This window comes from Haliotis cracherodii, unplaced genomic scaffold (assembly GCF_022045235.1).
Source record: "Haliotis cracherodii isolate W230 unplaced genomic scaffold, xgHalCrac1.p SCAF_7, whole genome shotgun sequence".
NCBI classification, from domain to species: domain Eukaryota; kingdom Metazoa; phylum Mollusca; class Gastropoda; order Lepetellida; family Haliotidae; genus Haliotis; species Haliotis cracherodii.
The window spans coordinates 60,379,051-60,397,606 of NW_027266330.1; the positions used below are offsets into that span (position 1 = coordinate 60,379,051).

Consider the following 18,556-nt stretch of genomic DNA (forward strand, 5'->3'; position numbering starts at 1 on the left):
GATACAGATTACTCTCCCTGAAAATTATGTCAGCTGTACTCTATCAATCTCATCAGATAGTTGACACCTCATCGTACACAGTGATCGATACGTTTGTTGTTAGCACACTGAGATACCATGTCGCAGTTTAACATGGATACTCCACTGGGAATCGTTATACAGACTCAACATCGACCAGTCCTTGTTTTATCCCCTTCATGCCCCGCGCCAGAGAGGGGAACAAGAAGTACCCTCTTGGTGAGTATTTTGGTATGACGCCCGGGGGATCTTTGGGCAGAGCCTTTACCCACAGTAAGTGAGTGATGAACCAAGATGCGAGACAGTCATCATGTTGGGTCATGATTTTTACAACATCCGTTTTGCAGCCATGTTATTCCTTGCCATGGACGTCTCTTGAGAAAACCCATTCGAAGACCAAAAGATTCAAAGTTTATCAGCATTTTGAGTGAGTGAGTGAGTGAATATGGTTTTACGCCGCTTTTAGCAATATTCCAGCAATATCACGACGGGGGACACCAGAAATGGGCTTCACACATTGTACCCATGTCGGGAATCGAACCCGGGTCTTCGGCGTGACGAGCGAACGCTCTAACCACAAGGCTACCCGACCGCCCCTTGATAGCATGCTGAAGTAATCTTGCAAATTGAACATGCATTTTAAAAGGAATTTACAAAATATTCCTGTTGTCTTCCTTTGCTGTTTCATAAGAGAAATGAGATTATGATTGACCAGCTGATTTGAGGGCCGCTTCAACGTGCACTTTTTCTGCAAATATTTTCCATTCCTGATATATCCGCTAGATATGATGCTTCCTTTCTAGCTAAGCCAATGTCATTTTTTTTCAGTTTGTGTGAAACACCTGGCTTTCCAATACAAGCGTGTGTCTGTTTGTTGTTTAACGCCGCACTGAGACATATTCTGACAATGTGACGGTAGTTTGTAAATAATCAAGTTTGGAACAGACACTAAAGTGATTGGGCATCGATATAAGCTTTTGTGGATTCGTTGACATGCATCGACCAAGACCAATTCTAAGACAAGTGATAAGACTTGTGGATGTGTTGTTACTTGAAAAATGGATATCATATTTTCAATGAAAATATTTACTATGAACGCAACCACTACCAACTCGTTCCATACAACATCCAACATTAGCCACAATCAACACGTTCGACATCACTTCCAACAGGTCACACTCAACTACATTGTACCAACACGCCCCATGCCACTACCGTCACGTTCCACGCCACTACCAACAAGCCCCACACCACCAACACCACGCCCTGCGCCACTACCAACAAGCCCCACGCCACTACCAAAAAGCCCCACCCCACTACCAACACGTTCCACACCACTACCAACACGTTCCACACCACTACCAACACGCCCTACGCCACTACCAACACGTTCCACACCACTACCAACACGTTCCACACCACTACCAACACGTTCCACACCACCACCAACACGTTCCACACCACCACCAACACGTTCCACACCATTACCAACACGCCCCACGCCACCACCGACACATTCCACTATACTACCAACACGTTCCACACCACTACCAACACGTCCCACGCCACTACCGACACACCCCACACCTCTACCAACACGTTCCATGCCACTACCAACACGTTCCACACCACTACCAACACGTTCCACACCATTACCAACACGCCCCACGCCACCACCGACACATTCCACTATACTACCAACACGTTCCACACCACTACCAACACGTCCCACGCCACTACCGACACACCCCACACCTCTACCAACACGTTCCATGCCACTACCAACACGTTCCACACCACTACCAACACGTTCCACACCACCACCAACACGTTCCACACCACTACCAACACGTTCCACACCACTACCAACACGCCCTACGCCACTACCAACCCGCCCCACCCACTACCAACACGTTCCACACCACTACCAACACGTTCCACGCCACTACCAACACGTTCCACACCACTACCAACACGTTCCACACCACCACCAACACGTTCCACACCACCACCAACACGTTCCACACCACTACAAACACGTTCCACACCATTACCAACACATTCCACACCATTACCAACACGTTCCACACCACTACCAACACGCCCTACGCCACAATCAACAAGCCCCACGCCACTACCAACACGTTCCACACCACCACCAACACGTTCCACGCCACTACCAACACGTTCCACACCATTACCAACACGTTCCACACCATTACCAACACGTTCCACACCATTACCAACACGTTCCACACCACCACCAACACGTTCCACGCCACTACCAACACGTTCCACACCATTACCAACACGCCCTACGCCACTGCCAACACATTCCACTACACTACGAACACACGTTCCACACCACTACCAACCCGCTCCACGCCACTACCAACACGTTCCACACAATCACCAACACACCCCACACCACTACCAACACACCCCACACCACTACCAACACCTTCCACACCACTACCAACCCGCTCCACGCCACTACCAACAAGCCCCACACCATCACCAACACGTTCCACACCACTACCAACACGCCCCACGCCACTACCAACAAGCCCCACACCATCACCAACACATTCCACACCACTACCAACGCGCCCCACGCCACTACCAACACGTTCCACACCACTACCAACACATTCCACGCCACTACCAACACGTTCCACAACACTACCAACACGTTCCACACCATTACCGACATGCCCCACGCAACTACCAACACGCCCAAAACCACTACCGAGACATCCCACACCACTACCGACATGTTCCACACCACTACCAACGCGCCCCTAGCCACTACCAACACGTTCCACACCACTACCAACACGTTCCACACCACTACCAACACGTTCCACACCACTACCAACACGTTCCACACCACTACCAACACGTTCCACGCCACTACCAACACATTCCACAACACTACAAACACGTCCCATGCCACTACCGACACACCCCACACCACTACCAACACGTTCCATGCCACTACCAACACGTTCCACGCCACTACCAACACATTCCACAACACTACAAACACGTCCCATGCCACTACCGACACACCCCACACCATTACCAACACGTTCCACGCCACTACAAACACGCCCCACGCCACTACCAACACGCCAAACACCACTACCAACACGTTCCACACCACTACCGACACACCCCACACCATTACCAACACGTTCCACACCACTACCAACACGTTCCACACCACTACCAACACGTTCCACGCCACTGCCAACACGTTCCACGCCACTACCAACACGTTCCACAACACTACCAACACGTTCCACACCATTACCGACATGCCCCACGCCACTACCAACACGCCCCACGCCACTACCAACACGTTCCACACCACTACGAACACACGTTCCACACCACTACCAACACGTTCCACACCATCACCAACACGTTCCACACCACTACCGACACACCCCACACCCCTACCGACACATCCCACACCACTACCAACCCGCTCCTAGCCACTACCAACACGTTCCACACCATCACCAACACGTTCCACACCACTACCAACGCGCCCCTAGCCACTACCAACACGTTCCACACCACTACCAACACATTCTACGCCACTACCAACACGTTCCACACCACTACCGACACGTTCCACACCACTACCAACACGCCCAACACCACTACCAACACGTTCCACACCACTACCAACACGTTCCACGCCACTACCAACACGTTCCACACCACTACCAACACGTTCCACGCCACTACCAACACGTTCCACACCACTACCAACACGTTCCACACCACTACCGACACGTTCCACACCACTACCAACACGTTCCACGCCACTACCAACACGTTCTTCACCACTACCAACACGTTCCACAACACTACCAATACGTTCCACACCACTACCAACACATTCCACGCCACTACCAACACGTTCCACAACACTACCAACACGTTCCACACCATTACCGACATGCCCCACGCAACTACCAACACGCCCAAAACCACTACCGAGACATCCCACACCACTACCGACATGTTCCACACCACTACCAACGCGCCCCTAGCCACTACCAACACGTTCCACACCACTACCAACACGTTCCACACCACTACCAACACGTTCCACACCACTACCAACACGTTCCACGCCACTACCAACACATTCCACAACACTACAAACACGTCCCATGCCACTACCGACACACCCCACACCACTACCAACACGTTCCATGCCACTACCAACACGTTCCACGCCACTACCAACACATTCCACAACACTACAAACACGTCCCATGCCACTACCGACACACCCCACACCATTACCAACACGTTCCACGCCACTACAAACACGCCCCACGCCACTACCAACACGCCAAACACCACTACCAACACGTTCCACACCACTACCGACACACCCCACACCATTACCAACACGTTCCACACCACTACCAACACGTTCCACACCACTACCAACACGTTCCACGCCACTGCCAACACGTTCCACGCCACTACCAACACGTTCCACAACACTACCAACACGTTCCACACCATTACCGACATGCCCCACGCCACTACCAACACGCCCCACGCCACTACCAACACGTTCCACACCACTACGAACACACGTTCCACACCACTACCAACACGTTCCACACCATCACCAACACGTTCCACACCACTACCGACACACCCCACACCCCTACCGACACATCCCACACCACTACCAACCCGCTCCACGCCACTACCAACACGTTCCACACCATCACCAACACGTTCCACACCACTACCAACGCGCCCCTAGCCACTACCAACACGTTCCACACCACTACCAACACATTCTACGCCACTACCAACACGTTCCACACCACTACCGACACGTTCCACACCACTACCAACACGCCCAACACCACTACCAACACGTTCCACACCACTACCAACACGTTCCACGCCACTACCAACACGTTCCACACCACTACCAACACGTTCCACGCCACTACCAACACGTTCCACACCACTACCAACACGTTCCACGCCACTACCAACACGTTCCACACCACTACCAACACGTTCCACGCCACTACCAACACGTTCTTCACCACTACCAACACGTTCCACAACACTACCAACACGTTCCACACCATTACCGACACGCCCTACGCCACAACCAACACATTCCACTACACTACCAACACGTTCCACGCCACTACCAACACGTTCCACAACACTAGCAACACGTTCCACACCATTACCAACACGCCCCACGCCACCACCGACACATTCCACTATACTACCAACACGTTCCACACCACTACCAACACGTCCCACGCCACTACCGACACACCCCACACCTCTACCAACACGTTCCATGCCACTACCAACACGTTCCACACCACTACCAACACGTTCCACACCACTACCAACACGTTCCACACCACTACCAACACGTTCCACACCATCAAAAACACGCCCAACACAACTACCAACCCGCCCCACGCCACTACCAACACGTCCCACATCATTTCCATTAGGTGTACACACAACTGCCAACATATACATGTATTTGTAATCGAAATGGAGTGATGCAGCAATCCTGGTTGTAGACATTATGGCACTGAATCAGTTCCATACAACTTCCAAAATTTACCACAATCAACACGTTCGACATCACTTCCAACAGGTCACATTCAACTACCAACACGCCCCACGCCACTACCAACACGTTCCACGGCATTGTAGGGGCTTGATCAAATAAGCCTTTGCTCTCTGTCACGGCGACCTCTTTCATCAGATGACACCATATCAGTTTTCCTGCACACACATGCTGGTCTTCTCACGGCAGCTGAAAAAATAATTATTAGAATGTGATAAGGCGAATTATGACGATCCCTATTAATTTGCCATCTCTGGGAGATCTCCATCAAAGTCATATACGAGGATTCCACGATGAAGGGATGCGGTAATGGTATTAGAACTAACAGGTTGAGCACAGTCGCCATGATATTATGTTTTAGCTTTGATGATCATGTACTTAAGTCTTTTCTTAAAAGTATTCCAATGACTAGATCGGTTCTAAGACATGTAGCAAGTATGCAAACTCTACAAGTGGACTGTTAATTGATATAAATGGCATTTATGGCAATATAAGATCTGTGAAGTAATGACGAGATGAGGTTTAACGTAATCCGATTTCAATTATACCATATCAATGTCCAAACAGCTTCGCATCTCTTTTGTTTTCCTTTGGATCTCGCTAACTTCTTAAGCACCAGAAAAAAATATCTAAGTTAACAGATATCTAAATAAAAGCGACTAAACTCTTTCCATCACACAAGACCTCTGCTAAAGCATTAAGACTATAAGTAATACTTTATTCGCAATTAATCTGCTCATTCCACGAGAGTGAGCTTTGGATCTACCAGATATTCCCTCACTGGCTCACAGATCAATACAATCTCTTTGAAGAAAAAGAAGAAAAGGCAGCCACTTAAATAATTGAAATTTTGCTTTTGATGAACAAATTTCTAATTGAGATAAAGCTCAATCGACGCAAGTAGGTTATGCATGTCTTGCATCTTCAAGGCGTGTAGAAAAAACGGTGACAAGAAGTTAATATACACTTACCAGATCATCTGGATGCTTCCTAATGTTGCGATATTGACTTCAAATTGAAGTGGATGAGGATATAAACGTCAGCTGTTTTAATTAAGAATGTCACCAAGGCTCTCTTTCAAACTGGATCCCCTCAAAGTGAGCTGAACATTAAGAAACCTTTTCCCATCATGAGATAAGTGTGTTTTTCTGGCTTTGTAAAATTCGTAGTATTGATACAAGAATGTGAGATCCACCTTTTGTCGTGTACCAGAAAAGGTACAAGGAAACACAAGTAAAGTTTGATTTTCAGGGAAAGCATTCGGTACTTTGTGCCATGGTCGTTTGAAAAGTTGCATTTTGCCGAACCATCATATCTATATTCCATCACTTTTTGCCCTTTAACATTACAGTTGTACAGATAATAATGTCAAAAAACGAGTAACCTAAAAATACATTGATATATCAGTGGGAAACTTTCATGAATTATTTTCTTGAAAGAAGTTGCGTTTCTTTTACAGTTCAGTATATTAACCGGAGTGGAAGTAAAATGAGTGATAGGATTGGATTTACACCGCTTTCAAATTAATTCTTTGTTGTGTTCACAATAGTGCATCTGGGGGATGCTTACTGCTATGCTGAAACCAAGGGATGATGCTGGCACACAAACAAATCAGAATTGGACGAAATCCAGGATTCGTCCACAGAACCAGCAGTTTGTGCCAGGTGAAAAGGGACGCAACTCCAATTTCCAATAAAATAAAAATGTTGGCCACAATTGCCTGCTAATTGGTCCTACTTGGATTTAAAGAAAAAGCATTTATACTTGCGCGTTCGAATACTCAAACATAAGTAAGGATAAGAATTTATGGAAGAACAACTTCTTTATTACAATTATTTCTTATCCTTACTTAGTACTCCAACTTCTAAATGCCTATCAAAGAAGTTATTCAAACATAAACTCTTTTTCAAAAGATGTGTACACACGTTTTGGTTATGTTGGTGTAGGAAATATATCAAATCGTAATCGTTGAATTCCATCTGAAAAATGCTTCGGCATAGGATTATTGACGTCAGCAAAAGTATTGTATTACTTTTATTTACGATCACGTGTAAATCTTATTCAGCCGTAAAAAAACGAACATCTAGGAGGATTGATACGACACGTGAGCGTCTACTGGTCATTATCTTCTGCATTGTGCCATGACCTTCTTCCTCTGCTTTATATAACATTGATCTGTTCGTGTGTTGATTCACATAAACGGATTTAGAACGTAATAACATCGCAAGGGGGCTTAAAGTCACGAGCTATCACATGTGTCACTCTGATAATGCCAATCCAAAGTTACAAAACTGTTAAGAGAAACATGGCATGACAAGGCTCCGTTTGGCTGTAATGATCTGCTTAATTTAGGAAATGAAAATACATTTACATATATTTTGTTTGGTTGTTTGCTGTTGAACGCCACACTCATCCATATTCCAGCTCATTGAAGATCGTTTGCAAATAAACGAGACTGGACAGGTCAAGCAAGGGATTGACATAAGCATCGATCTACGCAATTGGGATACGATGACATGCAACAACCAAGTCAGAAAGCCTGACCATCCGACCCCGTTAGTCGCCTCTTATGACAAGCAAGCTGCCTCTCCCGAAAAACATAGTCGCCTCTACCGACAATCATGGGTTGTTGAAGACCTATTCTGGATCTGATCTAACTGAATGTCAAATCTTAAAAACATAAGGACATCACTCACTCCGTACCCATTATTGTTTATCTTTGTTAATCCGTACGATTTCAAAGGGAATAATGAGGTTTCTCAGTAGATGTTGACAATGTTGAATTGACTGTGCTGTGTACATTGTCTAGGTAATGTTGCCAAAGGCAATATAACATGATACACCTACGTACACGCCTCTTCTAAAAAAATATTTTCTTCAGCTTTAACACGAAGACATCAGAAAACACTTGTTGCATAATTATGGTCTGAGTTCCTATTTCGTCCTATAAAAGAGGAAGCAGTGACCTTGGTTTCACAGACAGTTCTGGAAAAATCGCAAACGATGATTCATTATGAAACAAAGGTAAACGTTTGTCTGTACATCAGCTCCAAGAAAGTAAGGCGTATACATAATCATACAGGGTGTATTGATGGTGCACGCGTTTCTTGTCCTGAATGACATTTACATATATATGACACAAGGTGTTCGTGTGACAGTGTGAACTCTTATCCACATGACATTCATGGGGGAGACAGAAATCACATTTGTTTCATGACAAGATGGTGTAGGTAAGGTGAAATAGGGTTTAACGTCGCGTCCAAGATTATTGCACTTATATATGCATTACCAGCATGCACGTGCGTGTGTGTGTGTGTGTGTGTGTGTGTGTGTGTGTGTGTGTGGCTGCTTGTACTAGTCCGGGCTGATGCCGATTTATAGTGCTAGCACACTGAGATACCATGCCGCAGTTTAACATGAATACCCCACTCAGACACAGTATACTGACTCCGAGCCGAACAGTCCTTGTTTTAGCCCCTTAATGCCGAGGGCCAGACAGGGTAACAACAAGTACCATCTTTTAATGTCTTTTGGTATGACGCGGTCGGAAATCGAACATCGGACCTTCCGCTCTCCGTGCGGACAATCTACCACTAGACCACGGATGCGGTCTTCATGACAGGAGACTTTTTCAGTGAATAATTAATTTTCATTTTGTGTTTTCCAGCAATCCTCAGCATATCTCGAAACCAAAATATCAAATCCTTTGGTACTTAATCGACAAAGACACCAATATTTGTCCATCACTGGCTTGTCTGGTCAATACTCGATTGTTCACAGGCCACTATCGTTTTGCATGAGTACTGCTGTGTTGCGTCAGGCAATAAACACTTATTTTTTATGTGAATTGTGTGAGTGATGGGTCTTGCCGGAAGGCACGACATGTGTACACTTTTCGCGAAATTACGGTGTCATCTATGATTTTCAGTGATCCATTCATATGATTTTCACCGCAATTTTACCTTTTTCGCCCAATGGAATGCATGTCATCGATCCCAATTGCGTGGATCGTTGCTCATAATATCAATCACTGGATTGTCTGGTTCAGACTCGATTATTTACAGACCGCCGTCATATAGCTTGAATATTGCTGAGTGCGGCGTAAAACACCCAACCAACCAACCAACCAACTCTTGAGAAAACCCATCCGAAGCGCAAAAGATCCAAAGTTTGATAGTAAGTTGAAATCATCTAGCAAATTAAACATACATTTTATAGGGAATTTACAAAATATTCCTGTTGTCTTATTTTGCTGTTTAATATGAGAAATGAGATTATGATTCAACAGCTGATTTGAGGGCCGCTTCAACGTCTACTTTGCAAATATTTTCCAAAACGTCTTTCCTAGCTAAATGGATAACACTTTATGGGTTTTCTGCTTCAGAAACCAACCTTTCCAATGCAAGTGTTTCGTTGTTTGTTGTTTAACCCCACACTCAGACATATTCTAGCAGTATGGCGGTGGTCTGTAAATAATCGAGCCCTGCCTGTTTCGACAAGCATGGGTTGCTGAGGCCATTTGTAAGAAAGTTGATAAGTCTGGTTGATGTGAAGTTACTTGAAAATTGGATATTATATTTTCATTGAAATTATTCATTGTAAATGAGTGTGAGTGCGAGTGTTTTCACTTATAAGAATCAGAATAATTTGTTTCTGGTCAAAGTCACCAGCGGTGCTTATATGAGCCAGAATGTTCCACTCATCGCAGTGACAGCTATTACTGATCCCCAAGGAACGACTCGGGGGGAGTAAATCAGTTATGATCAAAGTGTACGTTTGTTCAATTCGTCGCGTTATCACGACGTTACGTCACACAACTCTCACAATGTTGGAAATTCTTCAAATATTGTTTCCTGTTACTATTAATCATTCACTTGGGACCATAAAATGTTGTAATGGCTTCTTTTGAAGTTATTGGAGCTGGAAACGTGCCTGAAAGTGGTCACACCTAAAACCCATCTTGACACAACTGTATGTACTTTTAGAGTCTGTCCAAGTACGAAGTCATCCCACATCCACTCCAACAGGCACCATACCACTACCAACACGCCGTACACCACTACCACCACACCCCATACTACTACCAACACGCCCCATACCATTACCAACACGTTCCACACCACTACCAATACGGCTCATACCACTACCAACACACCCCATACCACTACCAACACGCCCCATACCATTACCAACACACCCCACATCACTACCAACACGCCCCATACCACTACCAACACGCCCCATACCATTAACAACACGGCCCATACCATTACCAACACACCCCATACCACTACCAACACGCCCGATACCATTACCAACACGCCCCTTACCACTACCAACACGCCCCATACCACTACCAACACGCCCCATACCATTACCAACACACCCCACACCACTACCAACACGCCCCATACCATTACCAACACGGCTCATACCACTACCAACACGCCCCATACCATCACCAACACGCCCCATACCATTACCAACACACCCCTTACCACTACTAACACACCCCACACCACTACCAACACATTCCACGCCATTACCCATACGTTCCACGCCACTACCAACGGGTCACACACAACTGCCAACACATACATGTATCTGTACTTTGAATGCAGTGATATAGCAGTCCCGATTGTAGACATTCCGGCACTGTAGGGGGATTGATCCAATAAGCCTTTGCTATCTGTCACGGCGATCTCCTTCATCGGATGACACCATATCAGTCCACCCCCCTCACCCCTCACACACACCCACACACACACGCTGGTCTTCTCACGGCAGCTGAGTAAAATATTCATTAAAATGTGATAAGGCAAATAATGACGAGCTCTGTGTGCCCTCCATCAAAGTCATACACGGAGATAACACGATGAAGGGATGCGGTAATAGTTTTACAACTAACAGGTTTAGCGCAGGCGTTGGGATTTTATTTGGTATCAAGGGTATTATGTCTTAGCTTTGGTGATCATATTCTTTAGTCCTTTTTTAAGGGTGATGAAATGACTAGATGGGTTCTTAGACATGTAGCATGGATGCAAAATGTGTATGATCACTGGTAATTGATCTACATGACATTTTATGGCAATATAAGTTCTGTGACGTACTGGCAATATCAGCTTTAAAGTTTTGTAATCCGGGAGGTAGCTCTGGATCTACCAGATATTCTTTTAGTGTCTCACAGATCGAAACGGTCTCCATGAAGCAAAAGAAGCCACTTAAATACATTTTTAGATTTTTCAGGAACATATTTCTAGATGAAGTTCAATCGGCTCAAGTAGGTATGCGCGTTGTCATCGTCAAGCGGAAATACAGTGTGTAGAAGAAAAACGGTGATCAAAAGTTTATGTGCACTTTCCAGATCATCTAGATGCTCACTAATATTGCAACACTGACTTCAAATTGTAGTGGGATCTATATAAACGTATTTGTTATCGACTCTTAATTACCAATCTCACCAAGGCTCTCATCCTAACCATGTGCAATCAAAGTGAGCTGAACATTAAGACACCGTTACCCATCAGGAGATGAGTGTGGCTGTTCTTTGGCTTTGTGTTTGAGTTTCTGAAAATAATCGAATCTGGACCAGACTATCCAGTGATTGACATCATGAGCATCACTCTACGCAACTGGCAGTCGATGACACGCCAACCACGTCAGCGAGCCTGACCACCCGATCCCGTTAGTCGCCTGTTACGACAAGCATTGGCTGCTGTAGACCAATTCTAACCCGGAATCTTCACGGGACATTTGGCTTTGTGAAGTTAGACATGTTTGAAAGGACAAAATTATATCGATTTTGTTATGTTTCGTTGATAAGGTAACAGATAGTCGTGCTAAAAAACAGTATTTGTGACATTTGACTTTCGCAACATCTTCAATGGACAAGGTGAGGTGAGGTGAAATGGGGTTTAACGTCTCGTCCAAGATTATTGCACTTATATAGCGACGTGCATGCACGTGTATGTGTGTGTTTGTGGCTGCTTGTACTAGTCCGGACTGATGCCGATTTATAGTGCTAGCACACTGAGATACCATGCCGCAGTTTAACATGAATACCCCACTCACACACACAGTATACTGACTCCGAGCCGACCAGTCCTTGTTTTAGCCCCTTAATGCCGAACAACAAGTAACATCTTTTAACGTCTTTTGGTATGACGCAGCCGGGATCAATGGACAAAGATTGGCAGATGGTGATGTCTTTTTGTTTCAGCAGTTACTGAATTAAGAAAAGAAGATTCATTCTTGTTTCAAACACCACGATTCTTTTCCAAACCCCTTGTAATGCTACATAGTCTGGCAAAATATCAGCCTTTTCAGCCTTAATTTATAGGAAGATGATGGTTAAACATATAAGAATGTTGTTTTATTCCTTGACCTTCAGAAATCCAAATCCAACCTGTACGTTGGATTTTTTTTTGTATTTTTCTGAAAATGAGTGAGTGAGTGAGTTGGACTTAACACTGCTTTTAACAGTATTCCAGTTATATCACGGCGTGTCACCTAAATGTCCGAAACCCGAAGCTACGCAGGTCTCAGACGTTTACCACTTCGGTGAAACCAACGAACACGGGTATGTGCTGACAAACCTAGAAACATTATCGTGGCAAACGCACAATCATAGGTTTCTGGCGTGCCCTAGGGACGCAACTCTTCACAGCGAACAACAACGCCTTAGACGACTGGGCCACCCGTGCCCCTTTTTTCTGAAAGAAAGAAGCTTGTGTTTTAAAAACAACTTTTTGTTTAAAATTGTACACTGGCATGAATATATTTGAGTTCATATTGATGTGGTCTTGGATTTCCTTGATTTTGGAAAGGGTATTGTTTAACCACTGAATCAATCAATTCTTGAAAATAGCAGAAAAAATAACAAATCCTAGTTTGATGCTAAACATATTCCCAGCAACACATAAGATTTTTCACACTATCAATTTAATCTAAAAATAGTAACACCGTCCGGGGAGGTACATTGGAGTTATTCATATTGACATGTTCACAACGTTTGACAAAATATATTTTCAATCTGCATCTTTGACGTACTCAAAGATACATATTTGGAACAAGAAGGGTTAAACACTTCCCACGATATAACAAATCTTATATTTGGGATAACACTTTCTTAGTAATTACTCTTTCATGTGGACAGTCACCGTGCTTATCAGATTGGCCTCAAAAGGTTAAGTCAAAATGGCCACAAAAACGTTATAACAGAAACTAAAAAAGGCCAAAGCACCACACAAAAAAGAGAGAATACAAACTCAATTATTGTGTCACAATAAAGACAATAAACGGTTTACTCATTAGGGTCAATGTTTTTTGATGTTTTGACAACAGAATGGTACACTTGCCAGTACAGAGATGAAGGTAATTTGATCAGATTGATCCTAAACCACCAAACATATAAGTGACTTTTCTGATCTCTAAGCTTCAAATAATTTTCGAAGGCATTATCAAACCTGTTATCAATTGCAAATTAACTGATTCAATTTCCTCTCTAAAACAATGTCAAATTGGCTTAACATTTTTCTATCTTCCTATAAACAACACAATTGTTTAAGTGAGTGAGTAAAGTTGTACGCCGCTTTTAGCAATATTCCAGCAATATCACGGCGAGGGACATCAGAAATGGGCTTCACACATTGTAGCCATGTCGGGAATCGAACCCGGCTCTTCGGTGTGCTTTAACCACAAGGCTACCCGACCGCCCCACAATTGTTTAAGAGAGTTCGAGCATGCTGTTAAGCTAGATCTCTGTTGCATGCAAAATGTTATATAGTGGTGTAAAATATATGATTGGCTTAAGCTATACGTGAATGAAAACACATATGTCATGGATTTAATTATACCTTTGTCTAATATGATATCATCCTAAAAAGCAAAAGCCATTAAACATTATAGTCAACATCATTATTATTTCAACGAACAGCGGATCCGGGAACAGACATTACTGACCTACGGACATGGGGTAGTAACAGCGAAGCAGTACAGTGATGGCTACTAGTTCATTTAGAGGGAGAGCGATATTGACTAGCAGTGGCCCATGCTTTGAATGTCCAGTAGTATTTATGTACAGCAAGCTTTTGTAAATTTAGAGCTAATACATTTTCGGCCAACAAATAACTTAATGTTCTGATTAACATTCAGAGAAATGCGAACGAGCTCAGGGAATAACGGATTATCTACCCCGAGTGAATGAATAGTGTTAATCCCAAGCCTTGTTAATCCCGAGTTTCGAACAGATTATTCAATTTATTCGTCATATCGTATTTTTCTCAAAAATGAAACACTGTGACGTCATATGGCTTCAATTGACCAAGGGGACAGGGGTGGCCCAGTCGTCTAAGGCGCCGCGATTCGTTGTGCAGCGTTGCGTCCCTTGGGAAAACCAGAAACCTATGATTGTGGGTTCGAATACATTTTGGGTTCGAATCCCGGTTTGCCCCGATTATGTTTCTAGCTTTGTCAGCACCATACCCGTGCTCGTGGGTTTGACCGAAGTGATAAACGTCTGAGACCTGCATCACTTCGGGCTTTCCTCCCACATAAAGCTGACACGTCGCGATATAACAGGAATACTGTTAAAAGCGACGTTAAATCAAACTCACTCACTCACTCACTCACTCAATTGAGCAATCAGCATTGCGAATCTCTTAAATGCACAGGTGGTAACATTGGAAAGGTATTACACACAATCATTCTACCCTACTGGGTAATGTAACAAGTGACAAACTTCAGCTTGTCTTTCCCACGTACAAACTGAAATCCTTGGTGCCCGAACTTTCGAAGTAAGTGCTGCACGATAATGGAAATCTGACTTCTCGCAACGTTCGAAAATCAGGTAAAAGCTAGAATGACTTAACTTTCAAATGTTGCATTTTGTCTAAGAAACATCTGGATCACGAACAAACATGGACCCTGATAAGCAACCGACAGTCCTCCGCATAGACAAAGTAAACACACCCAGATCTGTCAAGGTAATGTATAGATAGATATACTGATAAATAGATTCTTTTTTTGAAAATGCCAGTCGTTCAGTTTACTCTGAAATGTCTGAAATCTCTTAAAAAAGGACGATCTTTTTGCAATTCTGATTACTTTTTCTTCTTTTGTCTATCAGTTGTTATGCTACGGTTGTTTCACGCATAGTGATTTTTTCCTTTTTTTGTCACATTACAAGCACTTTTTTTGGCTATTTTGGCTAATCGCAGGATACTATCTAAATGTCGACTTAATATCTAAAGACAAATATTCTATAGTTCATTTAATTCCTGTTTTAAGGTGATTACAAAAAACGTATATGACTATAGACTCTTCTAAATGCACACACAATACGAAGAGGTTAAATTCAGCTTTTGGATGATCACATGATACCATCTATATATGTATGTGTACCAAAACATTTTATTTTAATAGTTCCTTTGATAACTGTTTTAAGGTGATTGCTTAAAACGTATTTGATTAGCATGCTCTTCTTACGATACAAAGAGATCAATTTTAGATTTGATTAATCACAGGATACTATCTACATATAATTCAGGAACTGTAAAGGCATTTTATATCCAACCCCAACCCCAGCCCCAGCCCCAGCCACAACCCCAGCCCCTGCCCAGCCCCAACCCCAGCCCCAGCCCAGCCCCAGCCCCAACCCCAGCCACAACCCCAGCCTCTGCCCAGCCCCAACCCCAGCCCCAGCACAGCCCCAGCCCCAGCCCCAACCCCAGCCCCTGCCCAGCCCCAACCCCAACCCCAACCCCAGCAAGGCCCAAGCTCCAGCCCCAGCCCCAGCCCCAACCCCAACCCCAACGGTTGTTCTCTGAAGGCTGGTGAAGAAATCGTGGTTCTATTTCCACATTCTTCATCGCACTGGTATGTATCCCTGTGAACGATCGCAAACGTTACATTCAGTGACATTCTAAGTTTATCTCTCCCTGACAGTGATGATGGGAGCGAGAAATTCAATCAGACATACTTTTAAGAGAGTCTGGAAATGGCATTAGGGTCTAGACTGCTAATACAGTTAAAATAGCCAGAGCGTATTGTCCTTTAAACTTGTGAGACCTGCAATGTGCTGGTCATAGCTGATGTCATTCCGCATCTGTGGAAGCAATATTGAGGAGAGCTCGTTGTTGAAACAAGGCGACAGTTGACATGGTTTTGGTGTTATGAGGCTCAAGTAGCTCCAATTTGATAAGGTTAGGGCTAGGGTTAGTCAAGATGGAAAGATTGCGTTTATGTTCACAAGTTTAGTATTTGCTTAGCTTAGTCACATGTTACCAAATGGAGAAAAGAAACAAACACCATGTTTATCTCCGTGTGAGTGAGTGAGTTGTGCTTAACGCCGCTTTTAACAATATTCCAGTTATATCACGGCGTGTCAGCTTAATGTGGGAGGAAAGCCCGAAATGATGCAGGTCTCAGACGTTTATTACTTCGGTGAAACCCACGAGCACGGGTATGGTGCTGACAAACCTAGAAACATAATCGGGGCGAACCGGGATTCGAACCCACAATCATATGTTTCTGGCGTGTCCACGGGACGCAACTCTGCACAGCGAATCACGGCGCCTTAGACGACTGGGCCACCCGTGCCCCCTGATCTATTTGTGAATGTAGTTGATATGTAATGGTCAATAACAGTTTAATAGATTATCACTGAGATTATCAGTGCTGATAGTTTGTTTCACACGGAGTTGATACTCTATGAAGTTATCTTCATCACTAGAACGCATACATGTAGGCAAAGGCAAAATATAGTCGTCGTAGTGTGTACAAGGATCCTCCTTTAATTATCACCCTGGGGACCAGGGGTTGAATGTTTCCCCAGCACCCTGTAGCTGGTCGTTAAGGGTAACCGCATTGGGCAATCTGTTTGCTGTGGGTTGCGTCCCTGTGTCGCCAGAGGAAAGGAGTCTGATGGTTGAGGACGCCAGAGCCGGCAATAGCGTTCCTTTCCCCAACACACCACTTTGACCCTTACTTCACCTAGACGGGTGATAGGATGGGCCTGGTCCTATCCATCAGCTGGTCATGACAAGCTCTGTGCATCAATATTGTGTGGCGCTAATGCGTCAAAATGTAGAAATAATTTGTTTTAGTCTTGGCCAATTGATGTTTTACTTACATTCCAAATGTATAGCTTAAAATTTACAATTTGCCTGGAGTCGTATGCCCACAATGTGGTGGCTCATGGACCAATCTGGTGGATTCTATTGTTCTGCTTGAGTATAGGTGAGGTGAAATGGGTTTACGTCGAGTCCAAGATTATTGCACTTATATAGCGACGTGCATGTACGTGTGTGTGTGTGTGTGTGGCTGCTTGTACTAGTCCGGACTGATGGCGATTTATAGTGCTTAGCTCACTGAGATACCATGCCGCAGTTTAACATGAATACCCCACTCAGACACAATATACTGACTCCGAGCCGACCAGTCCTTGTTTTAGCCCCTTAATGCCGGGCGCCAGACAGGGTAACAACAAGTGCCATCTTTAAACGTCGTTTGGTATGACGCGGCCGGGGATCGAACCATGGACCTTCCGCTCTCCGGGCGGACGCTCTACCACTAGACCACGGAGGCGGTCTCTGCTTGAGTATAACATTACTGTATCACTATAGTATAAGTTTCCTGGAAAACAGCTTTCAAATTGCATCGGCTTTGCTGGCGCACCTCGGTGGGCAGGGTACAGGTTTGCTGAAGCACAACTAATACAATCAGGGTGAAAAACAACAACAAACAAATAAAAAACACAAAAAACACGGCAACTCCCAATCTGATTCTTAACTCGATTCATCTGAAGATGAAACAGTGACAAGGTTATTGTAGTCCGAGAGGGGTACTCGGTCTCGTTCCTTGTGACTGTATGCTAGCTTCGTATTC

General features: G+C 44.5%; 1 protein-coding gene across 1 annotated transcript; it reads left to right on the forward strand.

The window, feature by feature from the left end:
- Window positions 1-197: 197 nt before the first annotated feature.
- LOC139449051 (mucin-2-like) lies at window positions 198-16,497 on the forward strand. The gene is made up of 6 exons (XM_071230519.1): window positions 198-291; window positions 1,191-1,931; window positions 2,143-3,405; window positions 3,519-4,646; window positions 4,823-5,551; window positions 16,256-16,497. Exons 1-6 carry the CDS (start codon window positions 198-200, stop codon window positions 16,495-16,497), a joined length of 4,197 nt encoding a protein of 1,398 aa, XP_071086620.1.
- Window positions 16,498-18,556: the final 2,059 nt, after the last annotated feature.

Coding starts and splice junctions, on each gene's coding strand:
- LOC139449051 (XM_071230519.1), top strand. CDS start 198: ATGCCCCGCGCCAGAGAGGGGAACAAGAAGTACCCTCTTGGTGAGTAT. Junction 1,932..2,142: donor GCCCCACCCACTACCAACAC/GTTCCACACCAC, acceptor ACAATCAACAAG/CCCCACGCCACTACCAACAC. Junction 5,552..16,255: donor CCACATCATTTCCATTAGGT/GTACACACAACT, acceptor CCCCAACCCCAG/CCCCAGCCCCAGCCACAACC.